This window comes from Glycine soja, chromosome 2 (assembly GCF_004193775.1).
Source record: "Glycine soja cultivar W05 chromosome 2, ASM419377v2, whole genome shotgun sequence".
Taxonomy (NCBI): Eukaryota; Viridiplantae; Streptophyta; class Magnoliopsida; order Fabales; family Fabaceae; genus Glycine; species Glycine soja.
Window position 1 is genome coordinate 11,424,446 of NC_041003.1, and position 22,111 is coordinate 11,446,556.

The 22,111-nt window shown below is 34.2% G+C and overlaps 3 protein-coding genes and 1 long non-coding RNA gene across 6 annotated transcripts; 2 read left to right on the forward strand and 2 right to left on the reverse strand.

Annotated features, from left to right (window-relative positions):
• The first annotated feature begins 752 nt into the window (after positions 1 to 752).
• On the forward strand, positions 753 to 2,864 carry LOC114370945. Its single transcript, XR_003657967.1, has 3 exons — positions 753 to 1,029; positions 1,715 to 1,755; positions 2,569 to 2,864. It is a non-coding gene; the product is annotated as an uncharacterized LOC114370945 (long non-coding RNA).
• A 3,784-nt stretch (positions 2,865 to 6,648) lies between these two features.
• Positions 6,649 to 7,601, reverse strand: LOC114387427 (tropinone reductase-like 3). Its single transcript, XM_028347618.1, has 2 exons — positions 7,385 to 7,601; positions 6,649 to 6,904 (listed from the first exon to the last, which is right to left on the reverse strand). Exons 1-2 carry the CDS (start codon positions 7,550 to 7,552, stop codon positions 6,740 to 6,742), a joined length of 333 nt encoding a protein of 110 aa, XP_028203419.1. The 5' UTR covers positions 7,553 to 7,601; the 3' UTR covers positions 6,649 to 6,739.
• LOC114387397 (probable inactive purple acid phosphatase 1) lies at positions 7,526 to 14,413 on the forward strand. 3 transcript variants are annotated; one of them, XM_028347591.1, is made up of 13 exons: positions 7,526 to 7,662; positions 8,098 to 8,276; positions 8,435 to 8,526; positions 8,689 to 8,755; positions 8,906 to 9,028; positions 9,832 to 9,924; positions 10,170 to 10,299; positions 10,840 to 10,921; positions 11,666 to 11,798; positions 12,310 to 12,515; positions 12,615 to 12,740; positions 13,041 to 13,350; positions 13,616 to 14,413. In XM_028347591.1, the coding sequence occupies exons 2-13, from the start codon at positions 8,106 to 8,108 to the stop codon at positions 13,922 to 13,924; spliced, it is 1,842 nt and encodes a 613-aa protein (XP_028203392.1). In that variant the 5' UTR covers positions 7,526 to 7,662; positions 8,098 to 8,105; the 3' UTR covers positions 13,925 to 14,413. The 3 variants fall into 3 exon arrangements, with proteins under 3 accessions (XP_028203392.1, XP_028203384.1, XP_028203400.1); XM_028347583.1 differs by lacking the exon at positions 7,526 to 7,662 and adding an exon at positions 7,734 to 7,853; XM_028347599.1 differs by lacking the exon at positions 7,526 to 7,662 and adding an exon at positions 7,954 to 7,968.
• Positions 13,417 to 21,321, reverse strand: LOC114387417 (magnesium transporter MRS2-5). Its single transcript, XM_028347609.1, has 7 exons — positions 21,062 to 21,321; positions 19,596 to 20,209; positions 19,141 to 19,211; positions 15,172 to 15,300; positions 14,744 to 15,079; positions 14,395 to 14,442; positions 13,417 to 14,286 (listed from the first exon to the last, which is right to left on the reverse strand). Exons 2-7 carry the CDS (start codon positions 20,023 to 20,025, stop codon positions 14,056 to 14,058), a joined length of 1,245 nt encoding a protein of 414 aa, XP_028203410.1. The 5' UTR covers positions 20,026 to 20,209; positions 21,062 to 21,321; the 3' UTR covers positions 13,417 to 14,055.
• Positions 21,322 to 22,111: the final 790 nt, after the last annotated feature.

The following is a 22,111-nucleotide window of genomic DNA, read 5'->3' on the forward strand; positions in this document are numbered from 1 at the left end:
TACAGTAACATTCAAAAAATTGAAAGGAAGAAATGCGAATGATAAAAAAAATAGAAAGCGAATGATTAAAAAAAAAAAAGCACAACGCGTATGTAAAACTAACTAGCCGGAACATTATAAATGGGTTGAAAGGGTACTAATTTATATACCCAATTGTCATTCTCATTTTTGAGTTGTCAATCTCTATTTTTCAAATTCAAGCTCAGTTGATTTTTTTTTTTTTTTACGAAATTCAAGCTCAATTAAGATTTTTTTCCAAATTCAAGCTCAGTTATTTTTTTTTCAAATTCAAGCTCAATTAAACAGTTAATTTCTTTTTCTCCATGGATTCAAATCAATTTAATGGACAAAGTTATAAAATTTTTTTACAAATGCCTCCTCCTACTCAAAATTCACAAAATCGTTTTCCTTCTTATCCCCCTCCTTTTTTATCACCACCACCACCAAATTATTTTATGTCAAACACTCAAACCCCTTCTACTGTTAATTCTCAAAGTTCGCAAACATATCATTTAATCCTAACGAACAGTCCAACCAACGATAGTTTCAAATGATAATGTTGGTTCACAATTTCCACAATTTGCTACCCAAATTGGGTTAGATGAGATCACCGTTGACGAAATAGGAGGATCGTTGACAAAAAGGAAGCCTCGAGTCACCTTTGCAGTTGGAGAAGATACACACCTCATTAGTTAATAGCTCAACATTTCAACCGACCCAATTGTTAGTGTTGGTCAAGGAAAAGAAGATTTTGGTTGAGAGTCATGAAAAATTATAACAAATTTTGAGGTGAACTCCGCGAAAGAACAAATAATCAATTGAAATCATGATAACAAAAAATTAATCTGAGCGTGCAAAAATTCAAGGATCATCAAAAGAAAGCGATATCATTGAAGAAAAGTGGTTGGTAACAATGTAATGCTTAATGCATATGCCATTTGCAAGAAAGACTCGGTGTTCCAAATTGAGCAAAAATCAAATGCCAAGGCCGATGGCAGTGGTGAGTAGGCTCTCAAGGTCAATTTTAAGGTTGGCATTTCATTCCATGATTCTATATTCTACACGGTTCTTATTTTCTTTAATCATTTCTGTCTTCTGATTTTTCAATGCTTTAATTTGTTCTACAATTTCATACTATCATTCTTCTTTTCCCTTTAGATTTTACCTCCTTTAAATCAGGGAAACCAGTGTACATTAAATACTTTTATTTTTCTTCCGCTCTCACTGAATTTCCATAAGCACAAGCATATTTACTGAAGTTTCATCATCTTTTCTTTTGCATCAACTTATTTATCTGCATCCGCATACTTATAATTTTTTCTGTGTGCGGGTACATCGTTGAATAGGGAAAAGGATGAGGATTCAACATTCTTTAAGTGTCTAATGACATTGCTTTCTCTTGAATTGAGTAATCATATTTATCTCTTGAATTAAGTAACTAACATTATCTCTTGAATCGAGTAACTGACATTAGTTTTTAAATTCTGTAACCACCCTTATCTCTTAAACTAAATGTGTTTTTTTGGGGGTAAAAAGTTGTTAACCAAGTTTACCCTCTTTGAAGAGTAAGCGGGTTGAGTCAAGGTTTAAGGGTAAAATGCATGTTGTTTCCATGTGCATTTTCTGTTGTTTTTGGTTCCTTTCTACCCTCTCCTTCTTTGAAAAGAACTTCACTACAAACTGAGTATTTAACTTATTTTCTGCATCTGTACAGGTACTGTTATAATATTCAAAACCTACTCCAAATCTGAAAAGGTTAGTTCTTCAATTTTTAATCCTGCCCATCCTATCTTAAGAGAGAAGAGGATGTGAATAAATAGAGACGTGTGTTGTGAGAATTATGCTAAATGGTGATAATGCTTCTTTTCATCTGATATGAAATATTTGCAACTAAGAATAAGAAACATTATGCTAAATTGCATACTGCATAGTCATTAAATTTAACCTGTTGCCAGAGCATCAATTCTCAATCCTGACTTTTATGTAACTTTGTCCCTTTTGATGTCACGAGATTGAAGGAACTACTTTATCCAAGACCATAAATCATAAGCATGCCTCTATTTTCTGCAACGGTAATGGCCATAAGAATTATTTTTTGGACTGATCAATGCATCCCCACAGCCAAAATTTGGTTGATGTGGCTCTTTTCCAAGTCTTGGTTCTTGAAGTATATATTTAAAGAAGCTTACAATTATTTCTCCCCCAGTGGTACTATATGTTGTTTTTATAGTTGGATTTTAGTTTCTTTATAATTATTGAGTTATCAATTAAATTTTCTAAATTCATTACGTCTTATTTGATATATAAAGATTGTGTGCTTTGAAGGTTTCATAGCAAATCTGTACATTAATAAGCTAACAGTTAACGTTCAAACATTCACTCAACTTTATGAGTATCAAATTTATATGATGTCATGAATTCATATTGCAATTTTAGAATAAATTTTTTTTACAAACACGAGACACCTGGTATAATCGTGATTTGGAAAGTTGTTACCAAGGCTCTTCTTACAAATAAGTAAACATTATACAATCACGTAACTAATAATCAATCTTGCTTTTTGTGCAGGTTTCCTAAGAAGTATATCCAAAGGAGCTATTGATCAAAACGTTTTCACTCAACCAATTAATAAATTAGTTATGCAGCAAGCTTAAAGAAAAAATAACAAGATTGTGAATTGGAGCTTATGATTTGCTGTAACCATCTCACTTTGGAAATTATGAAATTCTATCATCAAATTGGCTCAAGTCTTGAGAGGTTTAGTGTTGATTAGCTTGGCATGGAATACTGTTAGTCATATTCAATTAATACAAGCTTGGTTCTCTTCCTGTTTGCCTATTCATCAGCAGGATACCTTTTTTTGCTATTCATCAGCAGAATGAGTAACGGTAAGGCGGTGGGGCCAGACAACATACCTATTGAAGTGTGGAAAACTCTTGGAGATAGAGGTCTTGAGTGGCTCACCGAACTCTTTAACGAAATTATGAGGTCAAAACGCATGCCGGAGGAATGGAGGAGAAGCACGTTAGTGCCAATCTATAAGAACAAGGGGGATATACAAAATTGTGCAAATTATAGGGGAATCAAGCTCATGAGTCATACCATGAAATTATGGGAAAGAGTGATCAAACGGAGATTAAGAAAGGAGACTCAAGTTACTGAGAATCAATTTGGTTTCATGCCGGGTAGGTCGACCATGGAAGCGATTTATTTATTACGGCGGGTGATGGAGCAATATCGCATGGCCCAACAAGACTTGCACTTGATTTTTATTGACTTGGAGAAAGCGTATGATAGAGTGCCTAGAGAGATTTTGTGGAAAGCTCTAGAGAAGAAAGGGGTTAGGGTTGCATATATTCGAGCTATCCAAGATATGTATGATAGGGTATCGACTAGTGTTAGGACACAGGGTGGAGAGTCAGACGATTTTCCCATCACAATTGGTTTGCATCAAGGGTCAGCCCTTAGCCCCTACCTTTTTACCTTAATTCTGGATGTCCTCACGGAACAAATCCAAGAGATAGCGCCGAGATGCATGCTTTTTGCAGATGACATAGTCCTCCTTGGAGAGTCGAGGGAGGAGTTGAATGAGAGGTTGGAAACTTGGAGACGAGCTCTAGAAACACATGGCTTTCGCCTAAGCAGAAGCAAATCGGAGTATATGGAATGTAAGTTCAACAAAAGAAGGAGGGTTTCTAACTCAGAGGTGAAAATAGGAGACCATATTATCCCTCAAGTCACACAGTTTAAATATCTTGGGTCTGTAATACAGGATGATGGGGAAATTGAAGGGGATGTGAATCATCGCATTCAAGCAGGATGGATGAAATGGAGAAAAGCATCGGGGGTGTTATGTGATGCAAAGATACCGATCAAGCTAAAGGGAAAGTTTTATCGGACTGCGGTAAGACCGGCGATTTTGTACGGAACAGAATGTTGGGCGGTCAAGAGCCAACATGAGAATAAAGTAGGTGTAGCGGAGATGAGGATGTTGCGGTGGATGTGTGGTAAGACTCGACAGGATAAAATTAGAAACGAAACTATTAGAGAGAGGGTTGGAGTAGCGCCTATTGTAGAGAAGATGGTGGAAAATAGACTTAGGTGGTTTGGGCATGTAGAGAGAAGACCGGTAGACTCTGTAGTGAGGAGAGTAGACCAGATGGAGAGAAGACAAACAATTCGAGGCAGAGGAAGACCCAAAAAGACTATAAGAGAGGTTATCAAAAAGGATCTCGAACTTAATGATTTGGATAAAAGTATGGTACTTGATAGAACATTATGACGGAAGTTGATCCATGTAGCCGACCCCACCTAGTGGGATAAAGCGTTGTTGTTGTTGTTGTATATTGATGAACTGCCTTGATCTAGCTTTAACGCTTGTATGCACATCTAACTATAGAGAGGTACAAGCCTACATCCATGAAAGCTTGCTTCTTTGTATCGAGGTTGGGGTGATAATTATGCTGAAATAATGCAAAGAAAGTGGGTCTACAAGCACGGTTTTGTTCTCAGTATTTTGTGTCTTCAAGTGTCCTGCATATGTTATCTGACATGCATAGACAACTCCAAACATAACTTATTCGAAATGGGTTTATTGGTTATTCATGAACACGTTTTAAGCTATAATGCCAATGGCCCAATACTTCCAGAACCAGTTATATTGGTCAGCAAACCTTTTGTCACTAACAATTATGGACAAATTTAATTACCACACAGTAAGATAAATTTACAATATATCGAATTTAACACAATAGAAATGCAATAGGACAATAGAAATGCAGATACATAGGTGTGACAGTGCCATGTGTTTCTGCTAGTGAAAATAATGTGTTTGTATGATTTTGTTTATAGGGTTTTCTTATCGAATGTATTTACTTGAAGCTAATTTTGTATTCATGTTCTCTATTTATATTTTGGAAGTACATTTTTATAACATTCCTGGTTCGTGAATGTTCAATACTTGACATGTCTTGCAGATTAGGCAACAATGACAACTCAGGTCCAATCAACATCTGGCATTTTCGTATGTGCTATGTACCAGGTTTGCCTTGCATCAAGCGAGGGCATCTCTGTCCATGCAGATTCTATTTTCTTGACCTGGTCGAAGCCATGGCAAGGTCCTTTTCTATGTGCTGATTGTCACAACAAGAATGATACTGTAGAAGGAAAACTCCCTAGTGGAGTTAGAGTAGGCCTATTGTTTATGTCCTTATTCTTTTTGCAACAGATGTATATGTGATATTCAAGAATTGAGTAAAATGGTCATTGTATTTGAGTAACTAACTTCTTTTCTATAGAAGTTGTGTTGCCTAATATGCCACAAAAGTGATGAAGTATGCAGCACTGTGGATAGCATACTACCTTTACCCAATATTCCTGTAAATAAATTTCCATCACCTTTTCAATCCTGTATTAAAAACTACCCAATATTACTTTTCTTCATGTTACTTGAACCCTCTCTCTTCTGTCCTCTACACTGTTTTTTTTTTCCTGTCTTTTTCTCTTTACTTAAGAAGGCCTTGTTTTGTGTTTCCCTTTGGAATTAGTGGAAGGACAAAGAAATATGCACTGGCACTGCATCTTTCGCACCTTTTTGGTGTACAAGGTCTCTGTTTTTCATTTATAATTATTGTTGCTAACACATGCACTGCATGTATTCTTAAAACATCAAAAAATGCAAAAAGTTCTAAGAGAATATTTGATTTGTTTTTGTTGGTTTGTTAACTGTTCTCCATAAAATTTCAGTGTTTACCTCCTAGCTAAATTCCTTACACCATTATTGTAGCACCAAGTAAAATAAATGCCAACTTAATGAATAATTACACCAATGGATAAATAAAGATGCCTCTCAGCTTAAACTATTGGGTTAGTGGGTTACAAGTGTGAGGTGAAGTCTCACATCGAATAAAAGTAAAAAAGTTGAGCATCATATAAGTGAGGAGAAAACTCATAAAACTAAGTTTTATTGTGATTCATTAGTGTAAATCTTCCCTGTATTTCTTAGCTATATTTCTTAGCTACTCATGACCAAGTTAAAAAGAAAGCATCTTTAGTATGCAATTACTACAGCTAGTGTTTTTTTCTTTTTTTTTTTAACAATAGCAAACTTTTGACCAACTTTACAAACAATCACAAAAATCGAATAGACTTTTACTATTTTAAATTAAAAATTTCAATTTCTAACAGAATAAATGAAATTTAGACTACAATAAATAGTGCAATTTCTTTCGCCAATTGATAAACTAAGAGGATAGAAGATTGCAAAGATGAAGCCAATGAAAGTCTTCTATTGAACTTGGTCAGGATGATTAGTGAGTCAGAAAGCAAGGATACCACACAAAGTCATACTGCAAATTTAAAAAATTACATTATGTGACACAATTATTAATATGCATAAATTTATTCTAAAATTAACATATTAAAAGAATTGATATTTTACAAATAAGGGGGACTCTATTGTAAACATAATAAAATTGTACAATTATCTAATTATTGTGATATTTTCTTTCATTCATTTATATTGTATAAATGTTTAAAAAGTAAAAATAAAAAGTTATAAGATGTAGTTAGATAGAAGTATTCCAAGTACATGAACATATACTGGAACATATCACACTAATCCTACCAATGCATGTTGGTGTGATCGGATAAAAGTGTAAAAAGTAAAAACTCTTTATATTGTCAGTGAATAATGTTTACTCATTAAAAAGTGTTGGTGTTTTAAATAAGAAATCAATGCTCATACACTGTCGGTATAAATTGCATAGCTTATCAGAATAAATCTCTCCTGAACTGTTTTGTCTATCAAATTCTTCCTTTGTTGAGCATTTGAAACATGGCAAACAACTTCCAACACTTCAATTCCTTCAGCCTGGAGATTTTCAGCCGCCACATCAACATTTTGCTTTAGCAATTCAACCAAAAAGGAAAAAAAGAAAAGAAATCAGCAATGAACAAACATGTGTGCAGAGCACAAGAATCACTTGACAATCCTGTCAATGGTAGTAGGTGGGAATTTGGAAACAGATAAAGCATTTGTACGAACTACGAATCAATAATAACAATAAGTCAAAAACAATAATTTCATCCTACCGTTACATGAATCACACACATCATTAGACTCAATTAAAAACCAAATTCATGAAATCGCTTTTAATCATTTCCTCCACCATGCTTGTTATACCGACCACCCTTATATCATTTAAAAATTAGTCTCTCCTTCATAATATGAATCAAATAAATGAAAAGAAGAAAAAAAAAATCCTTAATTCTTGTAACCCAAATACAAAACCAGGATTTTTTTTTCTAAAACCAAAAGAAAAAGATGAAGACTTTGACCTAAACTCCATAAGAAAAGAGATTGAAAACAGGAAATTAATTGAACCTGTTTGCGAGAAGAGATGACAACAGATGCACCCTCCAAGCCAAGCCTATGTGCTATGGCAAAGCCAATTCCCTGAGTGGAAGCTGTCACAATTGCCACTTTCCCTTCAAATCTCTTACCCAACTCAGATAAAGAAAGAGGCTTTATTTGTGTCTGAGAAACGACCATTTAAGGAGTTTACTCTCCAATGCTAAGGTGTGGAAGAAACACAACTCTGACTAGGGATGAGTTATCAATTTTCAAAAAATAACACACCTCACCCTTTCAACAAGTTGCAGGTGACAAATCTCAACCATATATTAAAAAATTAATATATCTAACAGTTAAAACGTTAGTAGTTAGAGTGAGTGGCATCTATGTTTTTTGTTCCCAAGATTCCTTTTGAAAACTACTATGTTCTGTGAAATATCTTCCCTCAAATTAAAACCCTCTTGTTTGCTTTCAACAAACAAATTGATATTTTTGACAGGTAGGTGAACTCTAACCGCATCTACTTGTTATAAAGCTGCAGTTGCAGTTGCAGTTGCTTTTGAATATTCTATAATTTGCCACTTTTTCTTTGTTTTTTTACTTATGATTTTTAGGTAAGTTGGGGAAAAGATAAGTATTATATACTATATATGAGATATTTGATAGAGTGTAACCAAGTTTTCTGGATAACTACATACATAAGGTGTGGTGTAATTAATCTGAGCACATATATGGTGAAACAGTTACTGAAATGGGAGAATCCAAGTTTGTGTCCTTGGCATTTCTACTGGTTTGTTTAGTGGTCCAAAGGGTGTGGTCACATGGATATCATCCTCTTTCAAAAGTTGCTGTTCATAAGGCAACAGTATCACTTCTTGACCTTGCTTACATCAAAGCATCTCCAGCAGTTCTTGGACTACAAGTAAGTTTTAACACTGTTGTGCAATGTAAATTGATCAGTGGTGTCACATGTAAACCCTCTTGATGATCACCAATATTTTTTATGTATTAGTTTTCTACTTGCCATCTTGTTGCACATTGCCTGCTTGTTGCTGATGTAAGTTTTACTGGATTCTGTAGGAGCAAACTGCTGAATGGGTAACTCTGGAGTACAGTTCTCCAATTCCATCAATTGATGATTGGATTGGAGTATTCTCTCCTGCAAACTTTAGGTAACATTCAAAATCAGAGCCTATTTGAAGTTTAGCCAGAAAACTGGCTCCAAATTTGGAGTCCTATAGAATTTTACTTATTGTTTCAATTAAATTCTTGTCTTGTACAACCAAACTTGGTTGCTTAGTTTTAATTGATTTTTCCTGTTTTGTGCATTTCAGTGCTTCCACATGTCCAAAAGAAAACCGTAGAGTCTACCCACCACTATTGTGTTCTGCACCCATTAAGGTACATCGGTGGATGTGAACACTAACCTGTACCATATTTTCATAATGAGTTTACCACAATGATTTCTTTCTGTTGCTTTTCTTAGCCAGGAGAAGTTATGAAAGAGAGAATAGAATTGATGGTCTGATGAATGTTTACCCCATTGTGCAGTATCAATATGCAAATTACTCAAGTCCCCTCTACAAAGAAACTGGAAAAGGGTTTCTGAAGCTTCTGCTGATTAACCAGAGATCAGATTTCTCATTTGCACTATTTTCTGGTGGCTTGTCAAACGTAAGCCACCATTAGTTTGAACAAGTGGATGTTAATATTCTATGATTCTTATACAAACAAAATTGCATGCACAGATTATTTGGAAGTAGATTAGATCCATGAGAATATTCTTGCCTTTTTACTATTTACTTTTAAACAGTGGATACAAGTTAACAAATCCTTTTAAAGGCTACTTTGTGGGCTGAGTGAGAATTATCTCTTTTTCAGTTTGTCTTTTTCGTTCACTTCTGTTCTGCTTTCCTAGCAGTTCATATTTTCCTTTAGATACTGTGGAAGCCTTAGTCTTACCTCCGCAGATTTTGCCATTCATAATCAATCTATCTATACATGGATGGTTAGGATTAGCTCTTCTTATGCTTTCATCTCTCACCTGATATGCTTCCTATATAGGCTAGTTAAATAATATGAACGGAATGTAGGAAAGTTTCCGTCTCATTGTTCAAGAAGTGAACGGAATGGTTTGGACACTGCTAAACAGAAAGTTGTTTTCATCCCCAAATTAGGAGTCTCAAAGCATATTCATAGAACAACAATCAAATACATGCTCACAGAGAAGTTCATGTTCACAGACATTTACACAAATTCACGAGCTCACCTGATTTTCCACATTTGCATACTTGCATTGGATGACACACATTTCTTTTGGATTTATGTATATTTTATATGATAATCCTTTAATTAGTAATTTCAATCACATTGTCTAACAGTAACAATATTTTGCCTCTCTAAAACTCCTAATTTGCACATCTATCATGAAATAGCTAAATGCAATCTCTTTTTTGTTTCTATTTACATCATGACAGCCAAAGCTAGTAGCAGTATCAGATAAAATAGCTTTTGCCAATCCAAATGCACCGCTTTACCCTCGCCTGGCACTAGGAAAGTCATGGAATGAGGTAAGTTCATTTTCTCTAGTCCTAGACTGCATAAAACTTAAACAGTTGATATTAAAAGGATAAGGAAGTTCCCTATGTAAGCAAATGCTATGTGAACTTGTGAAGAAAGAAAGCATCCAGCATGCTGCTATTATCTCTGAGTTAATTTTTTAAAATTTTTTTGCATTTACTCTTGTTTTTTTTTTTTTCTTTAAATGGTTCTTGCATTTTATCAAATTAAATTAAATTAGTATAATTTTGATCAGATGACTGTAACATGGACAAGTGGATATGGGATCAATGATGCTGAACCTTTTGTTCAATGGGGTCCAAAAGAAGGGGATCGTATGCATTCACCTGCTGAGACACTGACTTTCACTCGTGATAGCATGTGTGGTAAGGGAACTTCTTTGATATGTACTTGAACCTAGGATTTGGAATCAACAATGGTAGTACAACATAATTAAGAGATTATACAGTTTTCGATATATGAATATTCATGGTAAAAACGATTTTTTTTTATAAAAAAAAGGCAGAAAAGTGTTGGAGAATAATTTATATAAAGTATGTTATTAAATAAAATGTGTCATACTTTCTAGTGTACCAACTATCAATCTAAAACCATATTTTCTTGTTTCCAAATTGTTCTTGTCAAGAACTAATTCATCCCTAGATCTTAAATTGTTAGGTGCAAATAAGGCTTTCTCCACAAAATGTCTTGTCACACAAACCCTTTAGGTTTGGCTTAAGGTGTATACAAAGCACTAGCCAACTTTAGGTTTGATGTGCACATAAAGTGTTTAAGCTTCATATCCTTTTACAAAGTGCTTAGTCCACCATTGGGAACATCAGTAATCTTGAAAGTTTAGTTTGGTGGAAAAAAAATAAAAAAATGTTGCTCATTATTGCACATTAACATTATCTATTTATGAACAGGTGCACCAGCAAGAACAGTGGGATGGCGTGACCCTGGATACATACACACCAGTCATCTGAAAGAACTGTGGCCCAACAAAATGTATGTTATTCTAGCTTAGGCCTAGTTTTATGCACATTTTAATCTTATGCTTCCCTTTCAAGGTATACGCCATATTCATGAATCTTATATTCAGATTTTGTTTTCTTTATAGTAGATTAGCTTTTCATTAATTTTGTGAGAACTTCACTCTAAAGGCATAAACTTAATTGATATTGCTATCTATTATGAGCCAACATCAATCAAATTTATTATTTAGGTTAAATTTGATTTTTTAATTTTTTTTTTCAATTTAATCCTCTAATTTTTAAAATAGATTCAATTTGGTTCTTTAATTTTATACGTTTAATTTTGTTTTCTAATTTTTAAAATCGATTTATTTTTTTTGGAAAATTTGATTTTGTAGCGGTTTAAAATCACTTAGTGACAGTTTTGAACAGCTACAAAGTGTAATTTCTTACCATTTAGATTAAAAGACCAAATTGAATTGATTTAAAAAAATTAGAGGACCAAATCAAACAAAAAAAAACTAAAGGATCAAATTAAATCTAAAAATAAATTAGGAGATTAAATAACTAATTTAACTTTTTTATTGTCATTATATGCTACTATATAGATATCATCTAGATTTTAAACCTTCACTACCAATAGAAAAATAACAACTATAAATTTGCTATTGAGCTCCTAACTAGGAAAAACCTATTGAGTTGCATCATATTTTCTATTTAAATTAGTTTGCTATAATGCTGCATGATAATTTAATTGTGCCTTCTGTTGATTGGACAGATATGAGTACAGGATAGGACACAAATTAAACAATGTTACATATATCTGGAGTGGAAACTATCAGTTCACCGCACCTCCTTTTCCTGGACAAAAGTCCTTACAACGTGTAGTCATATTTGGAGATATGGGAAAGGTTTGAACTGTTATGAAAAAGTATGCATGCATATATTCAATGGATGGCATCTGCCATGTTTCTCAGTAACGTTGGTCCTAATATATGCTGATAATTTGATATTTAAAATTGTGATATTCTCCTCATACCCGGAGCATATTATATCAAATTTATCTTTCTTGGCCTTTCTAAATTATAGTATACGGTATCAAACCAAAGAATATGCTATAGAATGAATCTTCATAGATAAGAGTTCTTTCCTTACTATTTCTTTAAGAAGCTGTCATTGTTAAGCGTATAAGTGTTAACAAACTGCATATTAAGCGTATAATTGTTAACCATACAATAGTTTCAGTTGGGGCCACATCAGTCACATTTGTCCATAACTTCCCACAATATCAAGAATCATGATGACACTGCAAAAGCGACCACAATTTAAAACCTTGTTTGAGATCCTATTGTCCTCAAGTGTGAACCACAATCCTTTTATGATTTGAATTCTCTAAGTATTTGATAATATTTAACCATGCAGGGGGAAGTTGATGGTTCCAATGAATACAACAATTTCCAGCATGGCTCAATTAACACTACTCAGCAGCTTATCCAGGACTTGGAAAACATTGACATTGTTTTCCATATTGGAGATATATGTTATGCAAATGGATACCTTCCTCAGTGGGACCAATTCACAGCACAGGTGGAGCCAATTGCATCAGCTGTGCCTTACATGATCGCAAGGTTTTTATATAGCTTACCCCAAAAATTAGACTAGGAAGTGTTTTGTTTATTTATTTATTTTTAATAATGATTCCCTTGTGGTGATTTTGTCCTTTACAGTGGGAACCATGAGCGAGATTGGCCTGGAACAGGATCCTTTTATGAGAACATGGATTCTGGGGGAGAATGTGGTGTGTTGGCACAGACTATGTTCTACACCCCTGCTTCTAACAGGGCTAAGCTTTGGTATGGCGACATGACTTCATACATTTCTTCAAATTATAATCAATAAATTAGCGAATTGTTAGATTTTTCCCGTTTAGAAAGGTTATCTTCTTTTGGGTTTAATGATTTGAGCATGAAGAAAGTGAATCACCAAGAATTACAAATGCCATTCAATAAAGAGTAAATAATCAAATTGAGGCTTTGAAATAATTTTATACCAAAGTCCACCAATGCTTTTGGTATTAAAGCTTTAGGTAGAAAATACTCAACAGAATTAATCAGGTATTTGGAAAATGTTACGTTTCTACACTCTTTCACCAGGTATTCAATTGACTATGGCATGTTCCGCTTCTGTATTGCTGACACTGAACATGATTGGAGAGAAGGCACAGAACAATACAAGTTCATTGAGCATTGTTTGGCATCAGTTGACAGACAAAAACAGCCATGGATAATTTTCCTTGCACATCGCGTACTTGGATATTCTTCTTGTATCTGTTATGCAGAAGAGGGATCATTTGCTGAACCAATGGGGAGAGAGAGTTTTCAAAAGCTCTGGCAGAAATACAAGGTGGACATTGCCATCTATGGCCATGTGCACAATTATGAGAGGACATGCCCCATATATCAGGTTTCTTAAACCTTGTGCTCTTCTTCCATTCAAATTTTGATGAATATAAGGCTAACATGTACAATAAGTCAATAACAACACAACATCCAGAATTAAGCATTAAGTAATCAAGATGTCGAGTTCCCTAATCCCTAATATGCTCTTCTTGAGAAAAATGAAACAATACCATTTTACATGCCACAAATAGCATCATTTAAACCTGCAAGAGTTGGAATGAGAATGCATATTTTCTCGACTAAGAACCTTTTTTTACATTTTGCAACAGAATATCTGCACTAATGAAGAGAAACACCACTATAAGGGAAGAACCTTAAATGGGACCATACATGTTGTAGCTGGTGGTGGTGGAGCAAGCCTTTCAGCATTTACTTCCCTCAAAACCAAATGGAGCATCTTTAAAGACTATGACTATGGGTTTGTAAAACTAACTGCTTTTGATCATTCAAATTTGTTGTTTGAGTACAAGAAGAGCAGAGATGGAAAGGTTTATGACTCCTTCAAAATATCACGGGATTATAGAGACATCTTGGCCTGCACCATGGATAGTTGCCCAAGTATAACAATGGCATCTTGATTGATGAAATGGTGAAAGCTTCAATGTATCCAGCCGTGTTGAAGCAGTGAGTTATGAGTAGACTTAGATGTTGTATGCGGCAGCAAGCTGTCACCTTGTTCAACATGGCTTAGGTAGAATGCACACTCAATTTAAGCTGCGAGCACTTTCTTGTACCTAAAATAGAATAGGAGGGCAAAATACAATGCTATACAAGCAATTCCAGTAATTACCAAAACCCAATGGAATCCCGATGGATAGTCAAAAACTGTGGTTTCAAAGTTCATTCCAAATACTCCTGCTACAGCAGCAAATACTGCAGCTACCAATGTAGCTGCTGTAAGAAGCAACTCAAACTGTATTAGCTGGTTTTGAATATTTCCCTGTAATAGATAGAGTGAAAAGTAACGCTGCCTGGTTTACACAGTTTAGAGTATCAAAGAAATAAAGGAATAGACAGAGAATGTTGCAAATTATTAATCTTAGCATACCAATTTTATGTTGATAAAATCTTCTGTGTCGTCAATGTATTCTTTGAGCTGCATTACCAGAAGGAAAAAAATCAATACTTAGCATTTGCATGAAGCACCATGCCTAAATAATAAAATCATACGCTGTTAGCTTACATAAAAAGTCACTATGGGGACTACTCATTAGCAAAAATCAGAATGTAACAGCTGATTGGCTGAAGGCATGCCTGAGCTAATTTAATGTTATATATGTACACCTTAGTTATATTAGCAAAAACTATGATATCCAACATACAAATACTCTGTTATATGTTATAAGCAACATGGGTAGATTCTAATGCTACAGCTGAGTAAGTCAAATTTCTCATACCGACAATATCGTGTTAAGAGTATTATCAATGACAATAAAATATGCTTCAAGCAACATTTCCAGTGGCTCAATCCTTTCCCCATTATCAGACGAACCCATTGAACTACCATGTTTACTAGAATTTCCAATGCTGCTGAAAGCCCTTTGCAACATCTGGACTCCACTAATTGTTCGCTCTGGTGAAGCAGGAGCCGACTTTGAAATTAGTCTACCTGATGCACGAGTTTGAAAACAATCATTAAAAGTGCAAGTATCCGATCTTCTCTTTTTCTCAGTTAGGCACATCTCAGCCATGTCACCATCATCATCCATGAGATGTTCTATTTCATCACGAACCTGGGAATTAAGAATAAGTTACTAGTTGAAGGTAATAGAAAGCTAGAAAAATGAGAATAGTAATCAAGAATAATAATTCTACGTTGATCAACCTTCTGAACTCGTTGAGTCAAAGCAAGCAAGTGACCTTTAAATCTTCGAACACGTTCCAGATTTAGAGTACTGATAGATGAGGCTAGTTCATCCAGCACAGGATATATTTCCATTTCCAGTTCATTTACCTATCAAATCAACATTCTTCTTAATATACGGGATTCAAGATGAAAATTTACTTACACATGGCTGGAAGCTTCTCCAATGTCTTTTTCTATGCATTTAGCAAGGCATATAATTTGGCATATAAAGACAATTACCTGAATTCCAACACTAAAACAACAATTTTCAAAATTCAAGATACAGTACTATACCTAGTCTGAAGCCGTTGAAATTTTACACTACAATGACTTAGGTCCAAAGAGAGAAGTATGACAGCCATGATAAACCCTCATTCCTTCGTATTTCTTGAATTGGATGAGTTCAGATGAAGGATAGTTTACAACGTTTGATGGAGATATTAACAAAAAGATTTTATGAAGATATCAACAAAAGAATTTGATGAAGATAATTTTGGAGATATCTATTCTATGAGGTATAAATTTAAAGAAATTCTATCCAAACAAAATACTAGGGATGGCAAAAGGTTGGGTCAGGCACCGCATGGGTAGTGGCTTCCCGTGACCTGCACAGCTGGGGAAAATCCGTGCCCGCTACCCACCAGGTGTATCTGTTTGAACTTTGAAAATTACCTGCAGGTATCCATGGATACTTGTGGATACTTCAAATTAAAAAAAAGGTGATTCTTTTAAAAGACACTTTATCAAGAAGACCCTTTATTTGCTATAAAATTTGAAAATAAAGTTATACTCCCTCTGTTCCTAATTATAAGACTCAATTACCTACTTCATCAAGATTAAGGAAAGTGATTAATTTAGTTGGTAGCAATAAATTTGTCTTAAATTTATAACTTTTTTCAAAACTATCCTTGTCATTAATACTCCTCTCTTTTCTAATTGTTTGCCAGTTCATTCCTCTCTCTTCTTTTAATTAGGGGCATTTCTAATCTAAAAATAATTAATGTAAGGAACATTATAGGTTGGGTCTTATAAAAAGGAACGAGCACCATTTTAAATTAGGGTCTTATAAATAGGAACGGAGGGAGTACTATTTTCAGATTTTATATGTGAAGATTACATGTCTTTAATGAAGGAAATCAGATTTTGTATTGTAAAAAAAAAAAATCAAAGAAATAAGAACGATACCATATATGGTGTGATTTTGAATCTCTGGACCCAATTCCTACTAGTAAAATGCATCCCAACCACAGTAACTAGTGAATTAAAGAGCCATATCCAAATAAAAAAGAACACCAAATAAGTCATATAAGTCATTTAATGGGTAGCGGGTACTCGCAGATACAGATACTATGATACCCAAACCCTTTTTGTTAACATGCAAGTAAAAAAAACACATACCCAGCCCGCTACCTGCAGGTATCCATTTAAACTATCCATCTTCTATCCATAAAAGATTTTATTCGCGGGCACGGATTTTTTTGCCATCCCAAAAGTGTAGGGAATTATAGAGTGGAGACACTTATAATTGATCATCTTTCATAATCCCTCATAGCTCTCACTCATCAGTCACAATATTTCATCATCTTGGTGGATCTTGGAGCAACACAAACAACAATAGTCAATAGCGCGCAATAGCAGCAGTGCAACACTTTTGCAATCCCAAGTTGTGACCACTATTACAGTGTTTACAGCAGGAAAAAGGTGAAACATCTTTTTTTGTCCATACATTGCTTTGTTTTGGGAGGCAATCTTGCAATTTCAATCCCACCCCCACCCTCTCATCATTGAATCAAAGACTTCAAAAATAAACCTATGTTTTCACACATCTAATCAAGCATTTTCTCTGGACAAACACCCACTCTTCTCTAGCATCTTCAACACTTTCCAGCATTTTCAAACCAACCTTAGACTTGCTCTGCTTAGTCCTCCCTAGTCTCTCCTTGTAAATATCTCTGGATGAACTCTCACTGTTCTCCAGAATTTTCAGTGTTTCCCAGTGTTTTCTGGCCAACTCAAGACCTCTAAAACTTGCTTTGTTATATTCTCTACACTCATGCTCAGCTTTGGCCTTTCTTTATTTACGTACTCAGTACTCTATTGTTGGTTTATGTGTGTTTAGCTTTAAATTATAACTTCTGTTTATTAATTATGAATATGTCTTTAATTTTGGGATACTTTTGTTTATTAATCATGAATATGCCTTTAATTTTGGATACTTTTTTATTTTTTAGCATTTACATATGTTTAGTATAAATTATTTAATGTAACCTCAACTTCAAGCAAGCATTCTTCAAGATTTGATTTGAGGTCTTTGCTACATGGAAAAAGGATTTTGGGGATAGCTTCAGCTTTTATTGATCAGACTGCTGTGATCAATCTAAATGCTAGATCAAAGGATACTTGGGTGTGGGGAGCTGCATCTAATGGGATCTTCTCTACTAAATCTGCTTATCTGTGCATTAAAGCTGAGCAGTCTTCTAAAGATCATCACCTTGGTTTCTGCCAGCTTTGGGACATTAAAATTCCACCTAGAGCCTTATCCTTTGCGTGGAGATTACTTTGGGATAGGCTTCCCTCTAAGGAGAACTTATCCAGGAGACAAGTTGAGCTTGACAATGATTTGTGTCCCTTCTGTCAAAGCAATTCTGAATCTGCTTCTCATCTGTTTTTCAATTGTCAAAAAGTTATGCCCTTGTGGTGGGAATTCAACACCTGGGTTAAGGAGGATAGAGCTCTTCACTGTAGGCTCATGGATCATTTCCTCCAGCACTCCTCCATAGTAGGTTCGCAGGTTACCAATACAAGAAGGAAAATTTGGTGGATAGCAGCTACAAGTTCCATATGGAAGCTCCGGAATGATGTGATTTTTCATAATCAGCCTTTGCACATATCTAAGTTGGTGGATAACACTAACTTTCTCACTTGGTCCTGGCTGAGGGGGTGGGAAAAGGACTTTACTGCCCCTTTCCATCAATGGTCCTCAGCCATGTCTATGGCTTTTATTTAGAGTGCGGTCTGTAGGGTCAGGTTTCTGGGGGTTTCTTGTAGGGCTTTTGTTTTCCTGTTTTTGTTTTTCTGTTTCTGGAGAGCTTATCTCCTGTACTATCCTGTAGTACCTCTGGTACTATTTATTGTTTAATATATATATATATATATATATATATATATATATATATATATGTATGTATATTAATTTTGCAGTTCAAAAAAAAAAACATGGAAAAAGGATTTTCCTTCTCCCTTTCTTCTCTTTTTTTATCATGAGTTAGACATACTATAATTTGATATTTATCAACCTAATAAACAGAGTACTGCCCATGCTACTGTACTAGTTGCTACCATGAATTTCTATTTTCTATTCTGTGTATGCCTATTAGTTCCTTTTAGCTTTTTAGATGGTTTGGATTTAGACCTAAGGGTTAGCATTTGCTTTTTAATTAATTATTAGTGCTTTCATCCTATACAAAGGGGTCGCAAGGCTGTAATAAGAATCCAGTTTCCTTAGTAACAGAAGTTTTCTTATAGTTCCCTAAGATATTAGCTAGAATATTCCTCCTGCCCCCCTTTGTTTGTGCTTCAGATCTCCTTGCACATTCTTTTGTCTCCCCATATTTCTTTTGAGTGCTACATTATTCCTACAGCTTTTACCAGCCTGAATCTTGATTGCAGTGAATGGTGGAAAATATTGTGTGACAGTCAATAAAGTGTAATAACCATCAAGCTTTATGGATTATATGAATTTTCAGGTAAATACTTGGGATGGTTGATGAAAATTTTTTCAACATGACAAATCCTTCAGTAATTTAACCAAAATACTTGCGAGCATATAAACTCGTTGTTCCCATTTTCAATGTAAAATGAAAAATGTAGAAAATGTACTATAAAAAATTCACAGCCAATAATGTGAAAGATTTCCCAACAAATAAGACTTTTTAGGTCAATTCATACCTGAGCATCTAAAGATGTGCATGTCAATTCTAGAGCCAACTCCAGTGCCCTAAATTCAAAAGGTAGATCATCTGTTCAAAAATGGCAGACAAAGTAAGCAATTCTATGCAGTAATTACCTCCATAAAAATAAAAATAAAAACTCTGAATGGCTTGAAAGTATAGCAAATATAACATTGCTTTTAAGAAATAAATCACAACATCAGAAGAAGTAACATATTCAACTTAGGCTTTCATAGTATTATCAAGAAAAGACCTCATAGCTCACAACACTCAATGTCTATCACTTATTATTCTTTATCCATTCCCTAACAATGCTACAACAGAAAAGACCATTAGTTATGCTAATAAAGTCATAACGAACCTAGATACATATAAGACATTATTTTTTCACACAAGTCTTCCTTGCACCTAATTGTGTTTGTTACAGCAATATTAGCTGCAATCCTTCCTTACCCGCTTTTTCATTCTGAAGCCGGTTGCATAATTCTAACCTATACTGACCAACACTACCATCCAATGAATTCATTAGGATGACCTCATCAGCAGTGATTATACACCGGATTTGCTCAAGGTTGACTACAATAGCCTTCTCCCGTCCTAATATTGTAGAAGGATAAATGAACATCGGATCCAACAGCCGGAGATCTCTAGAAGGCAAAGAACAATATCTCATTATAGTTGCCTTGTCAAGTGTCACAGTCTGAAAATTCCCATCCTGACCAATTTTAATCCAAGAGCGACTTCCATGACCTCTTTTCTTCAGGCCTGATATAGCAGTCCCACGATTTATTTGCCCATTGAAATAAGACCTCCCACCACCATCATGAGATAAAGAAGACTCGGGTAGGCTGGAAGAATAATAGTGGTCTTGTGTTTCATCCATGGCAATTGTATCATACTTTTCTCACAAGCAGTACTGATACAGTATTTCTTTTAGCTGAGGTAGTATTCAGCAGTATTCACTACTCAGCATTCATTTCCAACACAACCTTGATCTACAGGTGATAACCGGAATCAAGAACCGCCTCTAAGGTGATCCATACTTTGTGCATTTCTTAAATTCAGACCTGAAATTGGAAGATAAGATAGAACCAATGTGCTAGTTAGTCGAACAAGAACATATCCCAGAAGCAAATTACTGGACTGGGGAAGGACAAAAATAAAAGGAAAGAGGTCATATTCATGTACTTCTTCTAATAGAAGAATTGAATGCAACCAAATCCTCTCTTCCCATTTCTTGTTCCCTTTCCTGTTCCCCCATAATAAAAAAAAGAAAGAAAAAAAAAAGCGACGCGTGAACCGATAAGAAAAACTACAAATAGGAACAAGAATGTTCCATTTTAACCACATATCACTTTCACTTTTAATTGAAGGAACAAGAAACTGAGACAAGTGATTTCAATCCAATTGAATAATAAAACCTTAACCTAAATAATCAATCAATAAAAAAGGAAACAATCAAATTAGAGAAAAACAAAACTAAAGGGGAATAAACCCAATGCTCTGGTAGTTACCATCAATCAATGCATAGTATATCTTCAAATTCAAAAAATTGTTTAGCCAATAAAATTACTTTCCTTTAAACTTGTAAACACTAGTGCTGTGCCAAAATAGCAATTCTCGCTAAACAGTCCTTCAATCAACTAACTTCAACCCAACTCATAAACAAATTGAATCAGTTAAATTCTCCATAAATTGAACTAAATCTCACACTCAAAATCGTAACTTTAAAATCATCAGTAATAGCCATCTTCCCACTCCTTAATCTTCCACTAACTGCACCCACAATTCCCCCGAGTCTCAACCAAGATTTCACCTTTTGCATATTAATGATTTCTATCAAATTAGATTCAAATAATAGAAAAAATTGGAAAAAAATTGAAACCCCAGAAAGGAAGAGAGAGAGAGAGTAAAGTTACCCGAAGGTCGAGAATCAGCAGAAAACGTTTGATAGGTGGAGCCGTGGAGGATGGGTCAAAGTAAGATGATGCTAAAAAGGTTTATATTCTCAAAGAGTAGAGACGAAGAAGAAGATTTATGAATATTGTTGCATTACCAAATATGATAGATTCAAATGGTAGCAATGAATTTTTCATACGAAAAGCAATGATTTTTTCGTCATTGATTTGTGAACATTTTGAGTTCTGATTTAACTATTTCTTTTATTGTTTTGAGAAAGAGTAAAATAGTTGCGAAGTTGTAATGGTGAAACACTTCACTTTGATCTGTGGTCCTATTCCTGAAGGGGTTCATAACTGAAGTCAATAAATTAGTTAATTAAATTAGAAGTATTTAGTATAATTATTTGATTAACTAGCTTCTTCATATAATTATCAGATAAAGTATATTTTGTAAAAAAATGATAAAGTGAAATAATTAAATATACATATTTTTGTGGCATTAAATATACATATATATGTTAAAAATAAAGGTATTAATTAGATGATAGTAAAAAAATGTAATTTTTTAAAAATTGACAAGGACAAGAAATTTGGGAAAACAAATATCATACAGACTCATGAATCATATGCTATTTCTATTGACCAATCCAATGAGAGCCTTAAACTAGTAGTTTTTCTGTAGAAAAGGTTGTCTAACTTAAATCCTTTGATAGCATATTTTTTACAAGTATATGTTTTTGGTTTTTTAAAAATTTTAAAGATCGACTTTAGTCTCTCTAAACTTTTTTGTCCTTTTAATTTTGAAATCTATTTTTCATCCTTTTAAATTTAAAATACCTTTAATCCTTTAAAATATTTTAGATAGAGTTTTATAGAAAAATGAAAAAAAGTTTAGATAACTCTTAAAAATGAAACAAAATTTTCAAAATTAGAGAGGTGAAAAATGGACAAAAAAATTTAAAACTTTTTTTTAGAAAAATTAAAAAAATCGAACTTTAAAAATTTCAAAGGATAAAAAATATATTTTATATTTTTTTATAAGTATATATTTAGTAGTTTATAAGCTCC

What these genes read in the sequence shown, in the direction of transcription:
- LOC114387397 (XM_028347583.1), top strand. Translation starts at nt 7,778, where the DNA reads ATGTTCTGTGAAATATCTTCCCTCAAATTAAAACCCTCTTGTTTGCTT. An exon ending in CAGCAGTTCTTGGACTACAA is followed by an intron (nt 8,277 to 8,434) that starts GTAAGTTTTAAC and finishes TGGATTCTGTAG; the next exon opens with GAGCAAACTGCTGAATGGGT. An exon ending in TGTGTTCTGCACCCATTAAG is followed by an intron (nt 8,756 to 8,905) that starts GTACATCGGTGG and finishes CCCATTGTGCAG; the next exon opens with TATCAATATGCAAATTACTC.
- LOC114387417 (XM_028347609.1), bottom strand. Translation starts at nt 20,025, where the DNA reads ATGGATGAAACACAAGACCACTATTATTCTTCCAGCCTACCCGAGTCT. An exon ending in GCTTCAGAATGAAAAAGCGG is followed by an intron (nt 19,212 to 19,595) that starts GTAAGGAAGGAT and finishes ATTTTTGAACAG; the next exon opens with ATGATCTACCTTTTGAATTT. An exon ending in CTCTTAACACGATATTGTCG is followed by an intron (nt 14,443 to 14,743) that starts GTATGAGAAATT and finishes CTGGTAATGCAG; the next exon opens with CTCAAAGAATACATTGACGA.
- LOC114387427 (XM_028347618.1), bottom strand. Translation starts at nt 7,552, where the DNA reads ATGGTCGTTTCTCAGACACAAATAAAGCCTCTTTCTTTATCTGAGTTG. An exon ending in TCATCTCTTCTCGCAAACAG is followed by an intron (nt 6,905 to 7,384) that starts GTTCAATTAATT and finishes GAATTGCTAAAG; the next exon opens with CAAAATGTTGATGTGGCGGC.